The following is a 26,339-nucleotide window of genomic DNA, read 5'->3' as shown; positions in this document are numbered from 1 at the left end:
TGTCTAGTAAGTTGTCGCACTTCTGTGGCCATCCTACAATGTTGAAAGTCGGCGTGGGGCGCCCCGTTGGCCTGTGAGATGGCGTCAGTAGCGGACCGATGTGCGAATGGGGCCAAAGGCAGCGCAACAATATTTTCTGACTGACACCACAAGGCGCTGAGATGCCAAGATCCGGATGGCACTGAGGTGATGTCTAGCAAGTTGGTGTGGTCATCCTACAATGCTGAAACTCGGCGTGGGTCGCCCCATTAGCCTGTGAGATGGCGTCAGTAGCGGACCGATGTGCGAATAGGCCGAAGGCAGCACAACGCGCCAAGATCCGGATGTCACCGTGGTGGTTTCATAGTTGAGAGGCACTTCATCTGCAGTGGGGCGCCGAGATCCGGATGGCACCGAGGTGATGTCTAGCAAGTTGCTGTACTGGTGTGGTCATCCTACAATGCTGAAACTCGGCGTGGGTCGCCCCATTAGCCTGTGAGATGGCGTCAGTAGCGGACCGATGTGCGAATAGGCCGAAGGCAGCACAACGCGCCAAGATCCGGATGTCACCGTGGTGGTTTCATAGTTGAGAGGCACTTCATCTGCAGTGGGGCGCCGAGATCCGGATGGCACCGAGGTGATGTCTAGCAAGTTGCTGTACTTGTGTGGTCATCCTACAATGCTGAAACTCGGCGTGGGTCGCCCCATTAGCCTGTGAGATGGCTGTTCTTTGGATTTGGGCCTGGTCCACCAAAATGGCCCTGGGACACCTTAGAACTCGGACGCTCGATTTTTTTTTCCTTTCCTGTACATGCAAAAAAAGGTAAATGCCCGGTACGTTACACGCTTCATCTGCCACGATGAACTCTCCAGAGGAACCGAAAAAAAATATAGTTGTGGTAACTATACCATGCATCGTCATATGGAGAGGTGGCACCAATTAATTATAGTGCTGCATAAAAGAGATTTGGAGGAGAACCCCTGACCTGCTAGTACATTCATCAAAGAAGTGGCACTGAGAGCTTCAGAGGCAAGGGAAACGGTCCCAAATATTTAGAAGAACTTTGGAAAGATTAAAATGACATGTTTAGATTGTGGCAAATTAATTTCATGTGGACAGATGAGTGTTACTCTAATAAATACAGCATATGAACATCATCATAGTCGATGGTTGGTAGAGACATTTTGACTATATCCTGGACCTGCCCGTCCTCGCCCAAAATGGCGCCGGAATAAATGGGACTCGTAACTCCTTGTTGTGTACTGGTTGCAGAACCTTGAAATCACGAGATACGTATGCAGTTTTGAAGCACATGGCGGGCGGGGACGAGAATTGATTGAATATTTCGACATCCCTATTGATATTAAGTTCTGATGTGTTATTGATTACTGTACTGTTGAAAGTTCGAATTAACGTCACCCATGGTACTTGCCCGCAAATGTATATCTAGATAATTTTATTGTAACTGGCCCTGTCGTATTTTAATTATAAAATGTACGTCCACCGATTCCGTAACTGTTAGACACCTTAGTTCTTGCAACCTAATGGCCCGCCCGTTACGTTCCCCTACAGTGTAAATGTCTATTCATCATATACGATTACAGTTTGCTCTGTGGCAGGCCCACGTGGTTATAGGCTCGTATTTGTATAATGAAATTTTCACAATAAAGGTTTTTAAAAGAAAACATGGTAGTAGTATATACATTGGTAAAGTTTTTAATAATAGTGACTGTTTTAGAATCATTAAAAGGCAAGTGAAATAAAGCAGACCAATTACATGAAGGGTAAAAGGTATAATACGAAGGAACGCAGTAAAGATAAATGGTCAAGGGCTGTTGTGTTTTCTATTCCTGCAACATAAAGTGATCGATAAGAATCTCATATTCAGGCGTATCGGCGACTAAGACAGCAGGTCGACCCTCTTTTGCTCAACGGCTCCGTCATGGGACGAAGAAACGCTCTTTTTCTCGAAAAAAGAATATATTTTACTTGCAGGACAGTTGTAAAATTTCCGGGAAAGTACATTAGCCTGGAACATTATAACATATATTTAAGAAAAAATAATGTTCGGAAGTAATGAAAAGCGTAATTTTTAGGTCATATGACCAAGCCTTTCATCATTACAATAAGAAAAGTAAAATGAACCAATGAAAGTTTTATTAACAAGTCACATGACTTGTTATGCTTACGTTACGCGCTGCGCGCCCCGGATGACTTCCGGATGCGCTAACGCGGCGCGTCATATGACGCATTACGCGACAACGCAGGTACAGAATATAGTCAAAATGTCTCCACCAACCAGCGGTCGGAACACAACCCCTTTCAGCAGGCTAAATAGTTCTGTTAAATGACAACAGAAGGGACAGGCAACAAGAACCATCAGTCAAAGAGGGGAGAGCTAGTTCTTCTCTACCGGGTTACATTGGGGCGCTACCGGAACTGATCGAATTGGTAGTCTACAGTGTTTCTGGATGTTTCAGACTGAAGCTGGGGTTAGCATGAGAGCAGCACCATTTCGTAGCTCCGTCGTGGTCATTCCGCAACCAATCATGGCAGCCGTTCTTTATCGTTATTTTGGGCGGGGTGGGTGGCGGAGCCGAGCTGTTTTGCAGCCATCATTGTGTGGAGTTCAGTTCATCTCACTAGTTTTGTATTTGTCATGAGGGGTTGTTCCTAATGTTTCTATTTTAGCGAGGTCAAAAAGAGATCCCATTAGTGGCCTACTGATTTTGCTCGATTCCTTTTCTTTTTTTTTTTACACGATTTTTCGTTATCTGCAAAGACTAAACAGAGTATTGCGACTCTGTGTTTGTTTGTAAATAGAGAATGAACCAAAGAGAACTAATTCTAAAACAGTAAATACTTGGATAACAATCAATCAAATGGAGAGAGAAGCAGGCACGACGGATTACAATGGGGGCAAAGACCTGCGTTAACTACCTTTCACTATCTGCAAAGAGAGAGTAGTACTATACGCCCCTGAGCACACAATTAAATTATAATCATTATTATATATCCATTATATAGTTAGATAACTGTTACAATAGGAAATTGTCTTTCCTTCTGTTGGTGGGTAATCTGCCTGTACACCTTTTCTTTCTTTATTTATGGTATCCCATAGTACACTTGGCTACACAAGGTGTTTAATTATTTTACTTTGGCTTGGACTCGACTATGGAACGCGTCCGTTATTTCCTTATGCATTGGCAGTGGTTAGATTTGTTATCTAATTGAACAACCATAGGATTTTTTAGACTTATCGAGGCTACTGACTTGCGCCTCGTTCTCCACTCACCCTATGCATCGGTGGATATGAATTGACAACATGTAGGTGATAGCGACAAGATTAGGTAGAATCCTATTATTTTCAATAAGAAAGATCGGAATTTCTGTCTACAACAATTATACAGGACACGCTTATAATATTTGCGGTGGCACATTACTTTTATTGTCACCCAACGATTAATTGATAACTATATGACACGGAGGACGCGTTAACATAAATAATATCATCTCTCTATATTGGATTGCATAGATATGGTAAGAGAATTTTGTAATAATAATATTGAGATTGACTTTAGCGCGAGTACACCATTAAAAGATGGCGACTATGCTTTAGACTATATCTAGGCATTTCAAGATGGCGCTCACAGCTATAGCGCGACACCATTACAATATGGCGACTATGCTTTAGCCTATAACTTGGCATTTCTAGATGGCGCTCACAGCTAACGCCGGAGCGCAGCGAGGACACTTGCCGCTGTATTACGGGTGAGTGCCTTTGTGTTTCGAGTCCGTAACAGGGTTTGTAATGCGTGTATGACTTAGGTAGGATGCCTGGTCCTTAATGGCTTCCTTCGTGTTTTTTAGGTCGGGACGGTGATGAGGTTCCACTAATTCAGACTACCCTCGGTAAGATAATTATGTGGGGGTAGTATTTTAGAGTATCTACTTATGATACCTAAGAGTCTATCACTTACAGATTTTCTCCGATTATTTTCTTGTCTTTTTGAAGGTCCTTGACTACTTAAAATTGGTACACGTAAATGACATTATTGAATGATACGGATTCGTCTGGGGACCGGGCGTTATTGTTGTGACACATAGGTGAGAACGTACTAAGTTTATAACAACTGTCACAACTACCAGCATTATGTATGTGTATAGTGAATACTTTCGCTATTTAATTTTTAGCGCCCCAGCACACAGTGATTTACAGCATTGGAGTGGGTGAGTGGAGGTTCTATTTTCTAGGCTTACATTAATGAGTTATATGCACAGTTGGTTTATGCTCGTTATGTCATAAGGATATTTTTGTTTTAGCAGGACTGTGACAGAGATGATAAGATATTTCAGGTGAAAGAATCACCACTAGATAGTGGGTGAGTTACTGATTTACACCCGGATTTGGAGTAACATACGCTAACTAATGTCGGGTCCATTATTGAATATGACGTATTATGACTTTCATATGATAATATGAATTATGTTTTTCGCTTGATTTTGTTCCTTTAACTACTGGAGCTATTTGGATATGCGGGCTTCTGCTAGGAACGTAGGGAGCAGTTGAACATATAATTTGAGAATAACTGAGTAATGTCTGTCTTTTATATTGTACAGACATTTGCCGTAATTTTTCTGGATTGGAGAACAGAAGTTTAGAGAGGATTACAAATATATTGCTTTAAGGTGAATACTATACCGCACTTTACTCTTATTCTTCTGCTATTGACACATAGAGTACACACTTTATGTTGGTGACCTTTATTTGTTGGATTTCTTCTTTCCTATTTTTCTCCGGTCTGGAGCCTACACATTAGTTGCACATAAGGATTTTCGGAGGTGATGGGGACTTTATCTGAATTGATGTATTGAAGAAATATATATTGGAACTTGATCTACTTGGAACATTTGGAATAAAACTTGGAAGGACAATTTGATGACAATTCCTATACTATTTGTGGTTTACTGATTGATTGGAAGCACAAGGACTACTGGATATAATGATTATAATTTAATTGTGTGCTCAGGGGCGTATAGTACTGTTCTATTTCTGTTTTGTACAGAAAGACGGGGGTGTTGGATACACGCCCTTCCTCTAGATGCACCAAATCTGACTAAGAATATAAGTTACACATTTCCCTGATATTAAGAGGAGCGCCCTGAGTTTGTTTGTATCCCATTTTTTGAAATGCAAAGAGAGAGTACTCCTAATAGAAATGAGGGGGGGGGGGGCACCATTGAAAGCAGATCAGTGTGCATAAACACGAAAATGTTTTTTCTTACCACGTACTTGACAATCGACAGCTTATGATATTTGCTATTAAAAAACCATTGAAATTCACTGAAAAAACCATAGGTTATAGACCATATATAGTTAGGAATTAGCATTTACAAAACCTTGAAAATTCACTGAAAAAACCATAGGTTATAGACCATATATAGTTAGGAATTAGCATTTAAAAAACCTTATTTTACTCGCACAAAACCATTGAAATTCCATATATAGTTAGTTGCACTAACTATATATCGCGCACCTGCAATCCACTGCTGATCATGTCACATATTACATCATTCATGACATGGTCAGTGACATCACTGATGACATCACTGATGACATCACTGATGACATCTCAAATGACATCACTGATGACATCACTGATATCTCATTTGACATCATTCTTGTGCTAATACGATAAACCTCTTCAGACTCTAATATAACCTTAGATACACTCAGTGTATACAGACACTCACACACTGCCACTCATCCATGGAGTTACTCACACACCCAGTCAGTCATGCAAAGAAACAATCTCATCTCCATTTCTTCAACTATACAGTTAAACACACCTTACTTATTGAAACATATACTAACACATATTTACTCTCTTATACAATCCCTGATACAAGTTCACAATGATCGATACAACCACTCACTCGGTGGCTCTCATGCACAGTTATTTATATATGCCAACTCTCACATGTACTGTGTTTTACATATGTACTTACTATGACATGTAGCATTGAGATATCCATTCACTCATCAATACACTCATGCACACAGTCAACTGCCCATGTAGCTGTTTCCACATGCACTCTTGAACTCATACACCTAGTGAATAAACTGTTCACACATCTATGCATAGAGTCACACACCTTCCAGCCACCCCCACACAAACTCAATCTCCCATAGAAATACTTGGGCAACCAATTAATAACACATATAGCCTCTCGTATAGCTAATGATCAACACATGCAGCAGTTTACAGAACAACAGACATAATGATGCACAAATTAAGACAGTTTAGTCACTAACCCATGCATTCAGTGAGACACATTTAATCACTCACTCATACAGTCAGTCACGCACCTACTAAATCCTTCATCCAGACACTTATACATCCACTCATTCTTCAATATGTAAGACATATTTTAACTTTACAGAAACATACAGTCACTGGATGTTGTCATCAGTGATGTCATCAGTGATGTCATTTGAGATGTCATCAGTGATGTCATCAGTGATGTCACTGACCATGTCATGAATGATGTAATATGAGACATGATCAGCAGTGGATTGCAGGTGCGCGATATATAGTTAGTGCAACTAACTATATATGGAATTTCAATGGTTTTGTGTGAGTAAAATAAGGTTTTTTAAATGCTAATTCCTAACTATATATGGTCTATAACCTATGGTTTTTTCAGTGAATATATATATATATATATATATATATATATATATATATATATATATATATATATATATATTCGTATGATTATTTGTAGCTGGATTCACATCTGTGGTTGGGAGATTTGGCACCTATTAATCTATTGTTATAAGTATTTTTTCAAAAGTGTTATTTCCCTACCTATGGCAAACTTATTAGTGTAGGGGTCCCCTGTTTTTCAAAAAGTATCATCGTCTGTATAAATTTAAGACTTGCATTGCGCGACACCTTTTTGGGATACTCTGGTATAAGTTTCCATGTGTGGTCTGTAATCTCCACACCGGAGTCCTCCGCCCATTGTGTTCTAAGGGAGGTAAGTGCAATTGCTGCATGTACCTGTACTCCAGTATATAACCATCGCACCAAGTGCCCACCCGGTCCCATGTAGTATAAGAGATGTACTAGGGTGTGTTGTGGGGGGTTCAGTCCTCTGTGGGGCCCAAGTAGTTCTGATGTAATGCATTACAGTAGCGTGTAAAAGATATAGGCGCGGAGGTGCTCCAGTGACTTGCAAAAAAGGCGTTGGCCGGCATAGTGCCATCAAAAAAAGCTCCCACCTCCTCTATCCCATTGTCCGTCCAGGCTGTGTTCTAGTCCGTGTGAGTCTCCCCTGTAATGTAGGGATGCTTAGTATGGGTATGTTCGGAGCATATGGGGTTGCCGTGGATGTATAAGACAGGGCCTTCCTCCAACCAAGCAGGTAAGTCAGCAACAATGGAGGGCAATATGAGGGTATCTGGGCCCATGGCAATAGCAAGTTGAGTAGCTCCCCCCCCCCCCGGCCCCCCCCCCCGGTCCAGCCTCTGCGGTGTAAACCCAATTTCATGTAAGTTTCTCACTGCAGTCCAGTAGGAAAGCCACTGGAGCGGACTTGCATAAAAGTAGCCTCGGAAGTCCGGGACTCCCAGACCGCCACTGTGTCGCCAGCGCTGTAGCTTTTGAAGACTAATCCGTCTCCGACCCACGCCCTGGATGAGATTAGTCAATGTGGTATTCAGTGTGTTAAAAATGGATTTTGGGAGCAACACTGGCAGATTCACTTAGTAGTATAGTAAACTGGGTAACCTCACCATTTTGGAGATGGCGATCTGCCCCATCACTGATAAGGGTAGAGAAGACCAAAACCCCACAATGGCACAGAGCCCCGTTATTGCCCGCTGGATATTGCCTTCTATTTGGTCCTCTTGTGTCCTATATACATAAATACTGAGATATTTGAAGGTAGTGGGGGTCACCGGCAGGAAGTAAGTGCCGAGGTGGGCTATGTGTGGCATGTCTTGGAAAAAATAACTAGTCTATTTCACCGGATTTATGGTCAGTCCTGATGAGCGTTCAAAGAGCGTGAATATACCCGGTAGAGGAGTGTTGTCAGCAGTTAGGTCCCGTAAGTACAGGAGTATGTCATCTGCATATATAGATATTAAGTGATTTACACAGTCCACGCAGATGCCAAGCCGTTATGCCGATCTACGAAGGGCCAGAGCCAAGGGTTCTAATGCCAGCACACACAGCAGGGGAGACAGAGGGCATCCCTGTCTCGTGCCTCTGTAAATGTTATATTTGTCAGAAATATAGCAGCCACTACAGGCCCAAGCTGTGAGATGTGTACAATAAGCGGACCCATTTTAGGTATGTGTCCAGGGACCCATACCATTGCAACGTCGCGAACATGAATTCCCATGATAAGGTATCGAAGGCCTGTCTAAGGTCTAGTGCAATGCATCCTGCGTGGCGGTAAGTTCTCTGGGTGCCCACCATTACCAAATGCAGCCGTCTAGTGTTGAGAGAGGTGCTGCGATTGGGGAGGAAGCCGCACTGATCACTGTGGATAATTGCACTGAGATGCGGTTGTGTTTGATTAGCCAGAGCCTTGCTTAGGATTTTGTATTCAGTGGCTAACATAGAGATGATCTGTAATTGGACATCTCTAACCCGTCCCGTCCTGGCTTGGGTATAGATGTGATCAGCGCCTGCATCGTGGATTCCGGCAGACAGCCTGTCTAGAAAGCCGTCTTGTAGACTGACTCCAGTGTAGGCACCAATGAGTCCGCATATGTAAGATAAAATTCAACAAGGAGCCCAGTCCATTCCAGGCGTCTTATTACGGTTTAGGCCTTTGATCGCAGTACGGATTTCCTGTTGAGTAATCGGGCAGTCTATATCCTTCTGCACATCTTCCGGGAATACCGGGAAGGGGAGGTCTTGGAAGAAGTCAGTAATCAAAGAGCTGTCCACTGGAGCAGGGGGTGTGTGAAGCGTCTCTAAGTGATTATGGAAGGCGGTGTTAATTTCAGCCTGTGTGTGGACTACGTGTCCGTCAGGGTACGGATGCTGGATATGATCTGCGGATCAGGTCTATCTCGGACTATGCGGGCAAGCAGAGTACCGGATCTGTCTGCCTCTGTGTGTTTCCATTGGCAAAATGTTCTGTGATCTATTGTCTGCAGAGTCACCAACGTCTCCGCATGGTCAATGTGGGTAGATTGTAGCACCGCACGCTTGTCAGGGTCTGATATTGCCTCCCTCTCCAGAACATGCAGCTTGCGCTCAATGTCCTGCAGCCGTTGATGTCTCTTGTCTGGCCCCCACTAACGGTCCGATCGTCGCCCCTCTCACCACCACACTCAACGCGTCCCATTCAATCAGGCGAGAGGTCGCTGTGTTCCAATTTTCAGCCAAGTAATTGGTAATGGTGTTGGAAATAGTTGCGCGAAAGGGGGCGTCCTCGAGCAGGTGTGGGTGGAGCTTCCCGTTAGGCACTGGAGTGGGCACTAAGCCCCAGCGAAGTGTTGGCTCTAGGGGGGGTTATGGTCTGAAAAGGTCTTGGCCAGATAGGTAGAGCTGGGGACCCTCTCAATGACCGAGCTCGAACAGAGGAACCGGTCAATTCTAGTATGGAGGCTGTGTACCGGGGAGTAAAAGGAATATTCCTTATGGGATGGGTAGAGGCAGCGCCACGTGTCTGAGTGTCCACCCACCTGCCCATGTACTGAATGGGTCCGCCAGCTTGCCAGCGGTTGTACCTTGAAGGGGGGGGGGGGGATGTGACCAGTCTAGTCCAGTGTCTAGTACTGCATTCCAATCCCCTCCCAGAACTCGGGGGATTCCGACCCAATCCGCCAAGACCCCGCTCAGCTTACTCCGGAAACGGTCTTGGTCAAAATTAGGGGCATAAATACTCCCAAGGATCACCAGTGTGCCGTCAAGTGTGCCCTTCACTAGTATGTAACGTCCCTGCTCATCCACCCGGCGTTCCAGTTTAACAAATGGGACCCTGTGGCGCACCCAAATAGTCGCTCCCCTAGCGAAGGCAGAATAATTAGTAGAGTAGATATTTCCCCTACATTTTCTCCACGTTTTCTGTGTTTCGGAGTCAGTCAGGTGAGACTCCTGAAGGAATGCCACCTGTGTCTTACGTCTGAGGAGAAATGCACGTATGCGATGTCTTTTCTGTATTGCACCTAAGCCCTGTACGTTCCATGTGAACAGGTTGTACTTTATTTATTTTATTTATTTTGAAAGTTTTATATAGCGCGGACAAGATCTTTGCAGATATCAGAGCGCTTTATACAGAAGGGGTACATGAGGGAGCATAGTCAAACAAGTAAGTCAGAGGAGCATACAGTACAAATAAGTGAGGGCAAAGCCAATCATGTAAATCAATAATACAAGTGATACAAATAATCAACGGGGTCAAACAAGTAGTACAGATCGGTGCATATTCTTTAAGGAGACCGAAATAATAGTTCAGGTGTATTTTGCCATGAGGATAGCTTTTACTTCTTTCTTAAAGAGTGTGGTGGAAGAGATTAGCCTAGTTTCGGGAGGGAGTGAGTTCCAGATTCTGGGTGCCATTCCTGAGAAGGAGCGTTTATAGGTTTTTTCCTTCCGGAATCTACGAGGTTTCAGCAGAAGATTGATTGTGCCTCTAGTGTTTCTAGTGCCGCCAGAGATTGTCAACTTCTGAGTGAGGTAGCCGGGAGAGTTCAGGTGTACCGCCTAGTGAGTCATGCAGGCGATTTTCAGATGTATTCTGGCTTCAAAAGGCAGCCAGTTCAGGGATTTCAAGTCAGGGGAAATATGAGAGTGCTTTTTTGACCCAGTGATGAGCCTCGCTGCAGCGTTTAGAGAAGCTCTTAGGGGTGCGGTAGTAGTTAGGAGTCCGCAGAGGGCGACGCTGCCATATTCTATTCGAGGGATGACTAGTGCTTGTACTGCGGTTTGGAAGTCATTGGCTGGGAGGAAAGGTTTAAGTTTCCTCAGAGTATTGATTTGGAAATTCGCTCCCTTAGTTGCCTTGCTGATGTGTTGCTGCATGTTGAGATTGGTGTCGAGGGTTATGCCTAAAGATTTTGCTGAGTCCACGATGGTGGGTTGGACATTGAGTGCCGTTAGGTGTTTGAGCCAAATTTGAGTGGTGGAGGTCTTTGCTGGAGGTGAGATCATAAGGAACTCTGTTTTCAGAGCATTGAGTTTGAGATGATTATCGGCCAGCCAGGATTGGGTGCTTCTGATCGTTGAGTTCAGGAGCAAAATGTCTTTGGGGGATTGTAATTTGAGAAAGTTGGGTGTCATCGGCGTACATGTGAAAGTGTAAATTGGATGCTTGTAGCAAGGTGGTGAGAGGTTCCATCACTAGGTTGAACAGAGTTGGGGACAGGGAGGAACCTTGGGGGACGCCCAGCGTTACAGGTATTGGCGAGGACATCAGGTTGTTGCTCTTGAATTTCTGCGACCTGTTGTGGAGAAAAGAAGTGAACCACTTGAGAACAGTTCCAGATAAACCCATTCTTGTGCTTAGTAGTTCGAGTAAGTTCTCATGTTTAACGGTGTCGAATGCTGAAGAGAGATCAAGAAGGATGAGGAGGCAGGTGTCGTTTTGGTCTAGCATTTGAAGTGCGTCGTCAATTATGTGAGTCATAGCAGTTTCTGTACTGTGTCCTGCTCGGAAGCCTGATTGATGAGGATTGAGGAGATCAAACTGTTCAATGTGTTTAGTCAATTGTAGTTGTACGCATTTTTCCAGCAGTTTGGCGAGAGTGGGGATATTAGTGATGGGACGGTAATTGTTCAGATCAGAGGGGTCGGCTGTATGTTTCTTTAGTAAAGGTGTGACTTGTCCAACTTTGAGGGAGTCGGGTATGGTTCCTTGTTGAAGTGAGCCGTTGATAATTCTAGTCCAGAGTGGGAGCAAAGGGGTAAAGTCTTTTACAGTGTTAGCAGGAAGGGGGTCTGTGAGGTGATTGGATGGTTTCAAGGTGCTGAGCAGTTTGCCAATTTCCTCTTCAGAGTATGTGCCAAAGGTTGACCATGTAGCATTGTTTTTTGGTTCAATGGGTGCTATGCAGTGGGGTTTGGAGTAGAGGCTTGCGTCAATGAGGAGATCGCTCTTTATGTTGTCAGTTGTTTGGATAAAGAAAGCGGAGAAGTCTTCACAGGAGGGAGCTTCGCGCACAGTGCTGAGTGGTTGGGGTTGTTCCTTGGATTGTGTTCTGATTAGCTCAAACAGTTTTCTCGGACGGTTTTTTGCTTGGTCGAGCTGGAGGCTGAAGAAGTCTAGTTTTGAGCGTTTTATTTTCCTGAAATAGGCGTTTCTCTTTTTCTTCAGAGTTTTTAGGTGCAGTGCAGAGGGAGCTGATCTCCAGGTGCGTTCTGCCATTCGCATGTCTCGTCTATCCTCATTGAGACTTCCGTCATACCATGGGTTGGAGATTTTAGTAGAGACTCTTTTTAACTGCATAGGTGCAGCCTCATTTATTATTGAGGTCATAGCGTTGAGGTAGTGTACGACCCTATTGTGGTAGCGGTTCCTGTCTTGTTCCTATGTGGCAGTGAAGCTCATCTCTACGTGGAGCCAGTAGGGCAGACTGACCACGAGTCCCCATTCCCAAACCAGTTTAACAACTTGGCACAATGCCTAAACTGCGCTGGGCCCAACAATGGTGTACAAATGGTACAGAACAAATAAGTGCATACGCTAATAGGGAGGTAGCTAACCTTAAATTCTAACATGGTCCTGGAATGTCCTGAGACACAATGGCTCACTCACGTAGGGTATATCAGATCACACATTTAACTACACCAGTAAAAGGATACCACAGTCTCTCCGGTGCCAGGTGCATGCCCACTACAAGGGCAAAGTTGGCAGTAGTAGTCCCAAATGTCCGTGACCTGGCTGCCGCATTCAATTGTCAATCATTTCTTAAGCTGCTCTCTGTGTGATGGTGGGGAAAAGGATTACACTGTGTTCGGAGTCTGAATGTAGAGTACTGTCCTCAGAGTCTGTAGTGATTTTGTTCGAATCTTCGCGGAAGGATCTGGCCACTGCCAGTGCCCCCTCTTGGTCTCGCCACTGCTGTGCTCGCAGGGCCCAGCACCTCCCTTGCCCCGGTTAGTGCTCTGGGTTCTTCTGGAGGACTGCTTTGGGAGCACGTCTGAATCCTGTGAGGAGGCTCCCGGGTGACTTGTTTGGCTAGATCATATGCACATTACCTCCATCCATTCCTCAATGTCTGCTGGGCTTTCGAAGAAGTGAGTCTTCTTGTCGTGTATTACCTTCAGTCGGGCAGGATACAAGAGGGCGTATTGGAGTTGTGCGGTCTGTAGTTTTTTCTTCACCGCCTGGTAAGAAGACCTCTGTCTTTGCACCAACACTGTGTAGTCCGGGTATAAAGAAATGCGGTGGTTTTCGTACTGAATTAACATCTTTTCTCTAGCCTTCTGCAGTAATAGATCAGTCTCTATAGTTGAGGATTTTTACAATCAAAGGGCGGGGCGGCTCTCCAGGTTTAGGTTGGCCTGTCTGTATTCTTTGTGCCCTTTCCACGCAGAAGTATGGAGAAAGTCCCTCTGCGCCACATTTTCCCTGAACCACTTTTCCATGAGATCAGCCGCTCTGCCCCCCTCACAACGTTCCGGCAATCCAATGATGCGGATGTTATTGCCTGGATTTCTGCCCTCCGCATCCTCCACCTGGTCCATAAGCGTAGTCACTTGTTTGAGTTGCTGCAGGGAGGAAGAGTGTTCCACCACCGTAGGAGCTAGGTCCGCTATGGATTGGCTGTGGTCCTTAACCGTGTCTGCCAGTTTGGTCCCGTGTTCAGGATATGTGGGGAAAAAGGGTCATAAAAACATTTGTCTCTGTGCAGGAGCAATACGAATTAGCTGGGACAGAACACTTTCGCTACAGACATATTGCCACGCCCTGCGCTCGGCCTTTCCCAAGGGTTCCCCCCACCCTGAGGCCTCTCCACTGGAAGATAGGATACTGGACGAGTATCTCCATGAGAAATCCATCTCCCTCATTTATAGCAAGCTTATAAGTAACATGGAGGACCCTCTTCTACATCTTCGACAAAAGTGGACGGCAGACGGAATTGAGCTGGATGACTAGAACTGGCAGGAGGCTGCGTCCCCCCCCGTCCCCCCCCCCCCCCAGGGTGGTAGCTATCCCCGCCAGACTACGACTGGTGCAGCTAAAGGTATTGCACAGAATATACATGACGGGACAGAGACTGGAGTTGATGGGGAGGGCACCCACGGGGGACTGCTTTTTGGGGGGTGGTCAGTTAGGTACCTTCCTTAACATCTGGGAATGTTCGCTTGTCCAGGCCTACTGGAGCGCAATTCATAGGCACTGCGGGGGGTGGGGGGGGGGGGGGGGGGGTGGTAGCTGGTACATCACACTTATCTGTATTCTGTGACTTTCGCAGTACGACTGTTGTAAAGTGCTCCGGTACCCTCGGGTCTGGCCAGCTCTATATAAAACTTAATAAAAATAAATATGTTATGAGCGTGCACACTCACTTCAGGCATGCCACTTATTCAAGCTAACGTGCAAATAATGCAATGCAGGTACTGCAGGGTGTCCGCTAATTGCACAGTGTGTAGCTCGTGACTTGGTGATCGCGGCATGACACACTTGCTCCCTGTGAGTACGAAAGTGTGACATACGTAAACGGTATTGGGGAGACTCGCTGTGGTATGCGCTCTAGTCTATGAGCGTGTGCGCGATGACGCGTCACGCCATAGACTAGAGCAGGAGGCGCACGCATGCGCAGGAGACAGCGGGGAAAGGCGCGAACGGCGAAAAGCGGCAGTTGGCGACCGGAGCGGTCACTGTTAGACGCTCGGCGCCCTAAGCTCTGTAGGATACTTACAAGAGAATAAAACGTTGGTTACACACTAAGCTTCCACTGCCTCAGCTTGTACTTGAAGGGGGAAAAGGAGGACATTACAGTGGCGACGAGGCTGGGATCTGAACACCACCAGGTGCAGAGGACGACAACCATACCCCCCTGCAAACCCCTCGCACGAGCCAGCAAGGCAGGATACCTACAGGAAGAGCTAAGGGCGTGGCAGCAGCGTAACAGCAGGATACAGACCCAAACACCGACTTAACAGTCAGGTCAGTGCTGCCCAAGACACCAGGGGCCCTCAGCCAGCACCCTGGCAACCAAGGGAGACACCCCCAAGCTAGAGGACGGGGGGAAGACCGAGCAAACTGCGCAAAGTGCGAGGGACAATACCCCAGGTAGCCCAAGGGGCCGAGGCGACACGGCAGAGAGTGCAGGGGCATCCGGTGAGCCTACCCAACGAAGGGCCCAGGAGGGAGACCCTAGAGAGGACGTCAGAATGGCGAATCAAGCTTCTGCTCTGATGGCACCCGTCCCTTTCCTACCCAGGCCGGGAGAACCCCAACTAAAATGGGAGGACTGGAAAGAATACTTTCTCAACTACATAGAGGCCCTCGGAGATGAGAGTGAAGGGGAATACATGCCGGAAAGGAAAAAGAGACTGTTGCTCCACAACTTAGGCCCAGAAGGGGTAAGGGTGTTCAAGAATCTAGTACCCAAGGAGAGAGGTGCAGCGGAGACAGATGTCTTTATGAATGCACTGGACGACCTGGACAGCCACTACCGCCCGGCGGTTTGTGTCTCCATAGACCGCTATAATTTTCAACAAAGAAAGCAAGAGGCGGGAGAATCTATTGATGACTACGTGGCGGCACTCCGACGCCTAGCTATCACATGCTGGTATGGGGCCCTGCAGGATGAATACATTAAAGACCAAATCGTGATGCACACCACCAGCAGAGCGGTCCAGGACAAGTTATGGGCGATGGACGAGACGTCCCTTAAAGAAGTGGTGGCGATGGTCAAGAAGGCGGAAATGTCTAAGCGAGGTGCCGACGCGGCAAAAAGGGAAAGTGGGCCGAGGCAGATGATCAACAAGATTGACGAGGCGCCACAGTCCAGCAAGCCCAAAAGCAATTACGGAGACCAAAGGAAGGACACGAGAGGAACTGGAAAACAGACGGCCCGCTCCAGTCCTGGTAACAAATTTGCGTGTTACAGATGCGGCAGTGCAGCGCACACGGCGCAGGACAGACGTTGTCCCGCGCCCAGTGCTCGTTCTGTGGGCTGACCGGCCATTTTGAAAAGGTGTGCCGGAAGAAGGGGTCGAAGTCCACCGTCAAGTGCATCGACTCTGCCACAGCGAACTTGAGTGAGGAAGAAGACCCAGAAGAAGATGATCTGGTTCTGTGCATAGAGGATCAGGTACTGGATGTAGCAGGGAAGCGAAGAGATAAGCCCCGCACGGACATGCTCATTGGGGGTGTGAAGGTACATGTGGCCGTCGATTCAGGGTCCCCCTGGACCATTGTGCAAAGATCGATATGGGAAGAGGACTTCGCACCGTTGTGGGGCCCGATTTAATGCCGCCGGACATCAGACCCATCTCGTACACAGAGAATTCCATCCCCCTGGTGGGGTGCCGGGACTTCGTGTTTGAATTCAGAGGAAGGTCGGCCACGTGCACTCTATACGTGGCGGAGAAGGGCCCATCGGTGTTGGGATGGAGAGACGCAGGAGATCTTGGCATCATACTCAATCCAGGAGGGAAGGAGCAGATACTGTTAACAGATGAATGGCCCCTCTCGAAGGATGAGGACTGGAAAGCGGCATACCCCAAGGTCTTTGAGGGCACGGTCGGCAAACTGGACAAATTTGTACATAAAATAGTCCTTAAGGAGGGGGCAGTACCAGTTGTCCATAAGGTCCGAAACATACCCATATCCACGAGTGAAGCGGTGCAACAGGAATTGCTGAAGTTGGAAGAACAAGGCATCATCGAGCCAGTGGACAGTGCAGAATGGCTATCGCCTTTGGTGGTGGTCAAGAAACCTAATGGGAAGGTCCGGCTCTGTGTGGACCTCAGAGAGCTCAACAAAAACCTCATTGTGGAGAGATTCCCGCTCCCCAGGATCGAGGAGATGCTGGCGAGAACGAAAGGCATAACTCACTTCTCCACAATAGACCTCACGTCAGCATATTACCAAATAGAACTGCATCCTTCAAGTAGAAAGTACACATCCTTCATAACACCCTTTGGCTGCTACCAATTCAGGAGAATGCCCTTTGGCTTGGCTTCCGCCGCGGCCGTTTTTCAGAAACTAATGCACAGACTGTTTAAGGACATCTCGGGGGTGCAGTATTTTCAAGATGACATTTTAGTGATGGGCTCCGACAAAGGAGAGCACGACAAGAAACTGCATCGAGTCCTAGGAGTGTTGCAAGGGAAGGGCTTAACAGCGGAGTGGAGCAAATGTAGAATTGGGACTCACTCAGTGACCTACTTAGGACATGAAATTGGTACACACGGCATCTCGCCGAAAGAACAGAATGTGAAGGCGATAAGGGATGCCAAAGCCCCAGCAACCAAAGAGGAAGTGCGGTCATTCCTTGGAATGGCCGAGTATTACAGCAAGTTTGTCAGACACTTTGCCACTCGGACCTACAGGATGAGACAACTGATCAGAAACAATGCAAAATTCGAATGGGACGCAGAGGCTCAATCCGAATTTGAGACAGTAAAGGACTGCATCAGCCAAGCCATCCCACTGCAAGGGTACGTCCCCACCGGCAAGACCATAGTGACGACAGATGCAAGTGACAAGGGATTAGGGGCGGTGTTGGCGCAGGAAAGAGAAGATGGATCCAAGGAAACGATCAGTTTTGCGTCCCGTGCACTCTCTCCGACGGAACAACGGTACAGCGTAATCGAAAAAGAGATGCTGGCGGTCACGTGGGCCCTAAACAGGTTTCGGCAGTTCATATGGGGCACGAGATTCAAGCTTCAAACGGATCACAAGCCGCTTATCAAGGTGTTGACATCCTCGGGCCATGACACAGCGACCCCAAGAATCGCCAAAATGACGTTGAAGCTGCTGGACTACACCTACGACGTAGAATATCTTCCAGGCACGCAAAACAAGGTGGCTGATTTTCTCAGCCGGGCTGCTGCGATGGAGGAAGCGCCGGAGGAGGCCCCGGACAAAGAGGAGATGGTGGCCAGCATGGAGGATCATGAGATGTCGATTAGTGCGCAGGAATGGAAGGCGGCCTACGAGCTTGATGAGGAGAAGGTGGAAGTAAGGAGACACCTCACATCGGGCTGGCCGGACAAAAAGAAGCTCACGGAGGGAGTGCGACGATTCTATGAGATGAGAGAGGAATTGTCACTGAGCGATTCGGGAATATTCTTGTACAGAGGAGAACGTGTTGTGCCCCCAGTGACACTGATACCCAGGCTATTGAAGTTACTGCATGAGGGACATTTGGGCATAGTGAAAACCAAGGCGTTGGTCAAGCAGATGTATTGGTGGCCAGGAATGGATGCCCACATAGAGAAACAAGTGCGGGAGTGTGGGCAGTGTCAAGGAGCGGACAAAGTGCTCCGCCCACTCAGACCTGCATTGGGGAAGTTTGACACCCCGCAAGGCCCCTGGGAGGATGTGGCTATAGACATTCTGGGACCTGTCCTAGACAGCAGAGGGGTGAACAAATACATATGTGTGATAATGGACAAGTATTCCAAATGGCCTGAAGTGGACATACAGGAGTCAATGGACACGGACACTATTTTGCGATTCCTGACATCCGTGTTCCTACGTGAGGGCATACCCAAGTCCATTCTCAGTGACAATGGACCTCAATTTGTGTCAGACAAGTGGGGTCGATATATGAAAAGGAATGGGATTGAGGTGAAACACACGGCCGTTTATCACCCGGCATGCAACGGCCAGGTCGAAAGGTTCAATAGGGTGCTCATGGGCTCCATCCAGGCAGCCATATCCCAAGGAAAGGACTGGGAAGCGGAAGTAATGAGCATGCTATGGGCCTACAGGATCACGCCCTCAGTGGTGGGGTACAGTCCGTTCCAAGTGCTAAGGGGACGGCATCCCTTCACCCGGGACAACGTTGCATGGAGGGAGAAGACCATCACTAGCAAGTGGTCCCCAGCGGTGGTGCAGCACAATTTGGAGAAGGCCCAGAAGATCTACGCAGCACACTATGATAAGCGACGCAACACAAAGGAAACAGTGCTGGAAGAAAGGGAATGGGTCAGGGTTAAACTCCCTACCCTACAAAAGAAAGGAGAAAGCAAGTTCAGCCGGCCCCTACAAGTTCAGGAGGTACGAGGAAGGGCGGCTCTTCTCAGTGACGGCAAGGTCTGGTCGCAAGACCGCATGGCCAGAGTCAATAAAATAATAGTTTGGCCCAAGTCCGAAGAGGACGAGAGACGGATGGACTTACAGGAAGAAAGACCCCAAGGGGGGCACAGCACAGGAGACTGTGGGGAAAGTGTAGGTGAGGACACTGAGATGGATGGCCTGGGAGCAAGGCCTACGATGGAGATGGCGCACCGGTGAATGCAGAGCAGAGAGCTGATGGGAGAGGAAATGAGAGGTCCCAAGGAGAGACAGAAGAGAGAGAGAACATGCCGGTAAGACACACCCGCAGCGGAAGGGCAGTCACTGCGCCCTCTCGCTATAGAGACTTTGTGATGGATGGACACTAGCTTTTGGTGCCACCTCCCGAGGTGCCCCAACATAGACTCATTCGCCTGCTTGGGGACTCTTTACCTAAGGGGGGAAATTGTTTGTTGTTTATATTAAAGGGGGGAGATATGTGGTATGCGCTCTAGTCTATGAGCGTGTGCGCGATGACGCGTCACGCCATAGACTAGAGCAGGAGGCGCACGCATGCGCAGGAGACAGCGGGGAAAGGCGCGAACGGCGAAAAGCGGCAGTTGGCGACCGGAGCGGTCACTGTTAGACGCTCGGCGCCCTAAGCTCTGTAGGATACTTACAAGAGAATAAAACGTTGGTTACACACTAAGCTTCCACTGCCTCAGCTTGTACTTGAAGGGGGAAAAGGAGGACATTACACTCGCTTGACACCCTGGATGACACTGGAGGCGGGCCGGGGCCTCGGCGGCAAACCTGAACTGCTGCACACAGTGGCTCGACGCTTGAGCCTGCCCACGCCTGTAGCCTCTGTATCGCTGCCACCAATGGAGCGCCACCACAGTGCGGACTGCATCGCTCTTCTGCGGCCGTGGCCCAAATAAGTTCGTTACCATGCATGCATTCGGGCTGTTTTTCTTTTTTTATTAATATTATTTTTTAATCCTCCAATGCAAGAGCCTGCTACTGAAGTCTCTTAATCCTTGACTATTTTATGCTCCCTACTCTTTAAAATAAATACATGAAAAATAAGCTGAAGGTTTGGTGTGATGTTCCCCTGTAAACCTGATGATCATGTTATGTATGAAAAGTACGTCTGTTAAAATCTCAGAAGTGTTTGCATGAGCAACATTTCTCCTTTTTATTAAATGTTACTTTCGAAGTGCATCGTTTTGCATCAAAAGTAACATTTACAGAAAGGCTAATTTGTATGCCGTCCAAAGGTTCTGTTTACTTGGCATACACCCTTAAATAATTGGCTTTGCCTTGAGTATGGACAAAGGTTTCCTAGACCACATGATTCAACCCCAGCAATTATTAAAAGTCTGATATTACTAACGAAATGGGTTAGTGACCTATCTGAAGAACTCCATATCCAACTTCATCCTTAAGCGCACCATGATTTCAGGGATATTTACATAGTTTAAATATGTTGTGAATGTTTTCATCTGCACAGGGTTGTATAAAAAGGTGCATGAAATGAGCATAATTGATTACGCTATTTGAAACTGCGTAACTATCTTTGCTAAATTTAAAAACTCTCAAGTCCAAGATAACATTCCGAATCCTTAAGTGTATATTTCCTCCCTCTGGCAGGCGTAGGTCTGTTGTGGGTCCATTATCCCCCACCCTGTTAATTTGCTTGATCACTGATGGTGAGGTTGGTTTGGTAATCAGACAGTTATGTCTTGTTCCACTCTGTGGGTGTATTGACCTTGATTTCGGATTTAAGAACACAGCTATCACCCAGTTTTCTCAATGATAAGGAAAACTGATTTGAAGTAAGCTTTTAAATGCCTAGCCTCTAACATGAATTGCTCTGTCCAGATTTGCACATGCTTAGGTCATGCTAACCTGTGTTGTATTTTTAGGAGATCCTATCGGTGGCCAAAAAAAGTAAAGTGGAAAATGAGGTAATTATTTCTTCATTGAACATTACTTGCCAGCCCTTGGCACCTGAATTCTGTCTGCATTGTGATTAGTATATTAATATTTTCATTCCAATTGTGGATTTTGTTTATGCTTAATATTCAGTTTGCTTCTCATAGTAGTAGTGAAGTTATTAATGCTTTTTCTCCTTTCAATTTAGGTCACTTAAAAGCTTGATTTAAACATAGAATTTACTGACAGTAAATGTGGATATGCTGGCTACATCTTAAAGCAGTTTTGGAGTATAAAATTAAGTAAAAGTCCCCTATTAGCTAAATAACCCTTTTGTCTGGAAATTATAGTAATTATTTGTGCAGTTGCACAAAGTAGTGTGAAATTGACTGGCAAGTGCTTTATTTGTATTTATTTCACTTGTGGCACCTTTTTTTTTTACCTTGCCTCTAATTATAGTAAGATACCAGATGTATCTAATTTGAAAAGTTGCTTTGCGGATGTCTGGATTTGACAGACTTATACCAGTTTTAGACTGTGAATAAAGTGTTTCAACAACTTTCCTTTTTGCCTTTGTTTTTGCAGTGCTTTCATTCAGGTTCACTTAGGCAAGTCACAGCTGTATCATTCCGGTTTCAGTTTTGCCCTTACAAAGATTGTCCCTTACATACTGCCTTACTTGCAGACACTAGATGTAGTAATCTGCTTGGAAGCTTATTGTGGCCCAGGATTGAATTTGTCCTAACGGTTTGCCATTAGAGTGACTTAATTTATTTAGAGCACATGCACTCTACACACTGTTAATTGGTCTTTCTCCGTCCATACACCCCCCACTTTCAAGCAGGCACTTAGATATTTGTATGGTATGATGGATTGCTCATGCTGGGATCAACGCTACTTCATCCTTGTATGTCCACGCTCATGGATGCTCTGTCTGAAGTCCAAGTGCTGGAACATACCCTTGAACACCACCTACATGCTCAAGTGGAGCCTTTCACCTATTGATTTACATAGCTACAAATTAAGCCAATACTTTGCACAAGAGACTTGTTAAATACAAATGACAATATATTTACTGGGTTTATCATTTTATTTAATCTTTCCCATTTTTTGGCACTTAACGTTCCGGACCCTATTTAAATTGGCCCGTGTTTTTCATAACGTGTTATTGATGGGGAAAGTTAGGAGTTTATTTTTCCTCAAATTCTTAAAGCAAGATTAAATGAATGTTGAGGCTCTTGTTTTATTTTTTTTTCTCTTCTGACTGAGGTATTTGGTTTTTGCGACTTTGTTTTCTAAAAACATATTTTTTTCTTTCCTCTGATAGGGAGATTCCTCTTCCCCCAGTAAACTCAGTAAAGAATACCTTGAGAAAAATGGAGATTCAAACTCTGCCATTAAGGACCGGCTTGCTCAAGCTGTGCGGCACAATGCGAAACATTTGCTTGATCCAGTGAGGAAATTTGATGGGAAGCCAGTTCCTTACCAACAGCCAAAATACTTCACAGGAGGACTAATGCGCTGGTATCAGGTGGAGGGCATGGAATGGCTCCGGGTATGTCCAGTGTAACTTTTGTTATCGTATGCTCGTTTAGGTTTTTAATGTCTTGACAATTTAGTTGCTTAGCGGTTCTACTGAACTAATTCTGCACAACCTACTTTTAGGGGTATTTCCCTTGAAATTTTACAAACCAATCTAATGTCTGCCTTTGCCACAATCACCATGTCAATTTGAGTCTTTAGGGATTAATTAGTCTGTTATGAATGTTGACTGAATTAGTACTTAGTCAGGGCTATTTTGCTGGATATGGTTTCTTATTTCCCTTTGATGTATATAAAGAGCCTCAAAATATTTGTTATATTTCGAATGAAACATTACTTCTAAAATCAGTTTTTGGTTGTGGCTTTCCAGTTTTGTTTTAGAGCTTATGAGCCAACTCTTTGGTCATTGGTTGCATCATTGAAATGTTGATAAGCCAACCTTTGGTTGTAACTGTCAATTTAAGTTTTATGGAGTTTGTTTACTCTTGTAGCCATTTTATTTTGGGTAAATAAGATTGCAGCTTTCTGGGTAGGGGTGTCTGGGCACACAGATCTGCACACATGCTTAGTGCTCCTCTGCCCCTTTCCCTCCATCTCCTTTACTTGCACACAGTAGCCGTTACCTCTGGCTTCCCGGACTGTAGTATCAGACTGAAGACCAAGCTTCACACTGAGTTTTAAGAGAAAAGTACTATTGAAGTGTAGCTACAAATTAAACACAATGGACCTGCTTCCATCTATCCCATGCCACTTGTCAGAACGGTCATTAAAGCACCAGATGGTAGTGTTTCTTAGACCACCGTTATGCCCTTAATCTCTACTATTATTCGAGCTGCTCTCTTTTCTTTAAAAAAACAAAAACAGTTCACAACTAATGCATGCAGTCACACATTTTGTGATCTGCTCTCACCAATATAAAAGTTTATGAAAAGACTTGCTCCTCACCCCATCAACTACGCTACCTGTAGACAAACACGTTTTATGGGAAGGGATGCCACATTCAAAATTGTACGAAGGACTAAACTAAATATTAGTAAATGCAAACCATTCTAGTTGTGAGACTTCATGAGTCGGTGAGGTGGAGCCAGCATACACAATAGGAATAGTTTTTTTTATGCACACCATCAAAGGGATCTTCAACAGGCTAAGGAGCTGCAACCTAGAAGAGTCTAACGTGTGTTACGGACTACTCCCATCAATGGAATTGAACATTTGAATTGAGTTATTTTTTTTTAAAAACCGTGCATGCACTTGTTAGAAATTTTAAATAGTCTGTTTCTCCTCTCTAATCTATTGCAGATGCTTTGGGAAAACGGTATTAATGGAATCTTGGCTGATGAAATGGGTTTGGGAAAAACAGTCCAGTGTATTGCCACTATTGCAATGATGGTTGAGCGAGGAGTGGCAGGACCGTTCTTTGTATGTGGTCCCCTGTCTACACTCCCCAACTGGGTATCAGAATTCAAACGATTCAGTCCAGAGGTATTTCATATTCATTTTTTTTTTATTTTCTCATCCCTCCCTTCTGTATATCCTCAATATTGTTTGTCCTGTGTTTTGGCGCATATTCATAGAGAATGTCCCAGCAGCTCCCTATCACCCATGTTAATTGTCAGTTTGAGTGAAAGTATGTCAGGTAGTGTAGTGAGCACTGGTTAGACTCAATACCCCGTCTCAGTGTAAGAGCCCAGTCTTAATGTAAGTTTAGTTCATGTACAGTAATAAGGGAATAAATACATTTCAGAAGCAAGCACAGGGCAAAAATTTCACACCTATTCTTTTGATATTTTTTACTTTGTTTTCAAATTTGTTTTTCTTTTCCTTCTACATGTTCTTAGCAGTACTGTCAACACTTGTTTCACCCTTTTTTTAGTGGCCTGCAAGTATGTGGCTTTCTTAAAACTGATAAGACTAATACAGTAACCTAATATTGTCACTCCATAGGGTATTGCTTACATATCCTATGGGGGTACCCAACTGAAATGTTTTGGTCGCAATACACTTTCATGTAACAATAGTTTGATAATTGCAATTCTTAATCATGCTTTCACCCTTGAAAGGCGTGGGCTTGAATGTCATTAGCCAAATCACGTGTTTGCTGTACTGCCATGAACATGTTGTATAAAAATTCAAAAGACATATAAGTGTAGAACACGATTTTACTCTGCTTTGTCTATAATTGTTTAACATATGGTTCTAACTTTTCCAAATGTGTTGTCTTCACACTCATTTGCTAAATTGTGCTGTAAACTGGGTTGAGGACGAGTCAAAGCCAGTCTTAAACCGTTGTAAACTCGTATAAGAATGCCCAGTGAAAAAATGGAAATAAATAGCCCTTTACGGAATCTAATCTTGTGTGTATGTATTATATAATTCTTCAAAGGAATATTTGTGACCGAAAGCACTCACGGTTGATAATCTCGAGATGAACAATGTCCAATCAGTGACTGTAGTTTGAATGTTTTTCACCATCAGATAGTATTGCCTAACTTTATAGATTTCATGTCATTACAACTTACAAACTGTATGTTTTCGAATATTACTCTAAATATAGTACTAATTAAAAAAAACTTATATTTTTGGGATAATAACGGTAATGTACAAACAGAAGTTTAAACTATTAAGTTCAAAGACCCTTCACTAATTGAACCAAATAAGTCTTGTAGGAGTAGTGCACTATGTGATTCTCTTAAATGCGGTGTAGACACAACACATTTAAATGTTAATGCATTTCTCTTAGGTTCCTATCTTGTTGTACCATGGAGATCAGCTAACACGCCGGAAATTGGCACGCAAAATTTCAAAACGTGAAGGAGTGTTGCAGACTCATCCTGTGGTTATTACTTCCTATGAAATTGCCATGAGAGATCGACCAGTGTTACAGGTGCTGTAAACTAAATGCAAATGCTTTGGCTGAAATGTCAGTATGTAATGATCCTCTAAGTCCAGAAGTCTGATTTTTTTGCTTCAGATTTAAATTATGATTTTCAAGCTCTATAAACAATTTGCTGTCTGAGGGTTTCTGAATGACACCTGATGACAGCAGTGTTTGCTCACATCTGCTAGAGGGAGAGATTATTAAGCAACTGCCTAGGATGTTTTTAGCATGATTCCATTGGTTATTAGTGTTGTAGTGTCTGATGGACTTCAGATTTGACCAGCAACTCTACTTCTCAATTGTGCCTTAAGTGGTTCAGGATGTCTTTTCACAAAATGACCCTGCTCCACAAAGTGTTGCTTTTGTTTTTAACCACTGCTACGAGCTGATTAGTGTTTCGTAGTTGAACCTAAGTCACATATGGCGATCTTCAGAGAAAGGAGTCTGATATACTCTTTTGAGAGACCACCTTGTCAAACTAGCCTGTAAATTGGTGCTGCCTATTCTTTAAATACAATATTACACGTTAGTTGACAACTGTGGACACCTTCATGTCTTTTACTACTCTAGCTTTTGCTTAAAGGAGAAGAATCTAACTCAAATGCATGACTAAAGGACTTTGGTTTTTTTTGGCTATTGGTTTGTGCAACTGATTTGCCAGTGTGGGTCTATGAATGCCTCTGGGATGTCCCTTCCAAGGAGGCACTGGAAAAAGCCAGAGCTGTGCGATTTGCCTGTAGAGTATCCACCAAAAACTTAATTATTGAAGTGAAGCAATTTCTTCTTTAAGGATTT

The 26,339-nt window shown here is 45.0% G+C and overlaps 1 protein-coding gene across 1 annotated transcript in view; it reads left to right on the top strand.

Annotated features, from left to right (window-relative positions):
- LOC144754873 (lymphoid-specific helicase-like) overlaps positions 1-26,339 on the top strand; it is a 544,631-nt gene that overhangs the window by 125,631 nt on the left and 392,661 nt on the right. Inside the window, exons 7-10 of the mRNA XM_078643187.1 lie at positions 21,115-21,156; positions 22,452-22,679; positions 23,966-24,148; positions 25,407-25,550. Coding sequence (XP_078499313.1) covers positions 21,115-21,156; positions 22,452-22,679; positions 23,966-24,148; positions 25,407-25,550 — 597 coding nt within the window. The remainder of the gene's footprint in view (positions 1-21,114; positions 21,157-22,451; positions 22,680-23,965; positions 24,149-25,406; positions 25,551-26,339) is intronic.

This window comes from Lissotriton helveticus, chromosome 5_1 (assembly GCF_964261635.1).
Source record: "Lissotriton helveticus chromosome 5_1, aLisHel1.1, whole genome shotgun sequence".
Classification (NCBI taxonomy): domain Eukaryota; kingdom Metazoa; phylum Chordata; class Amphibia; order Caudata; family Salamandridae; genus Lissotriton; species Lissotriton helveticus.
This window is presented reverse-complemented; position numbering and strand designations above follow the sequence as displayed.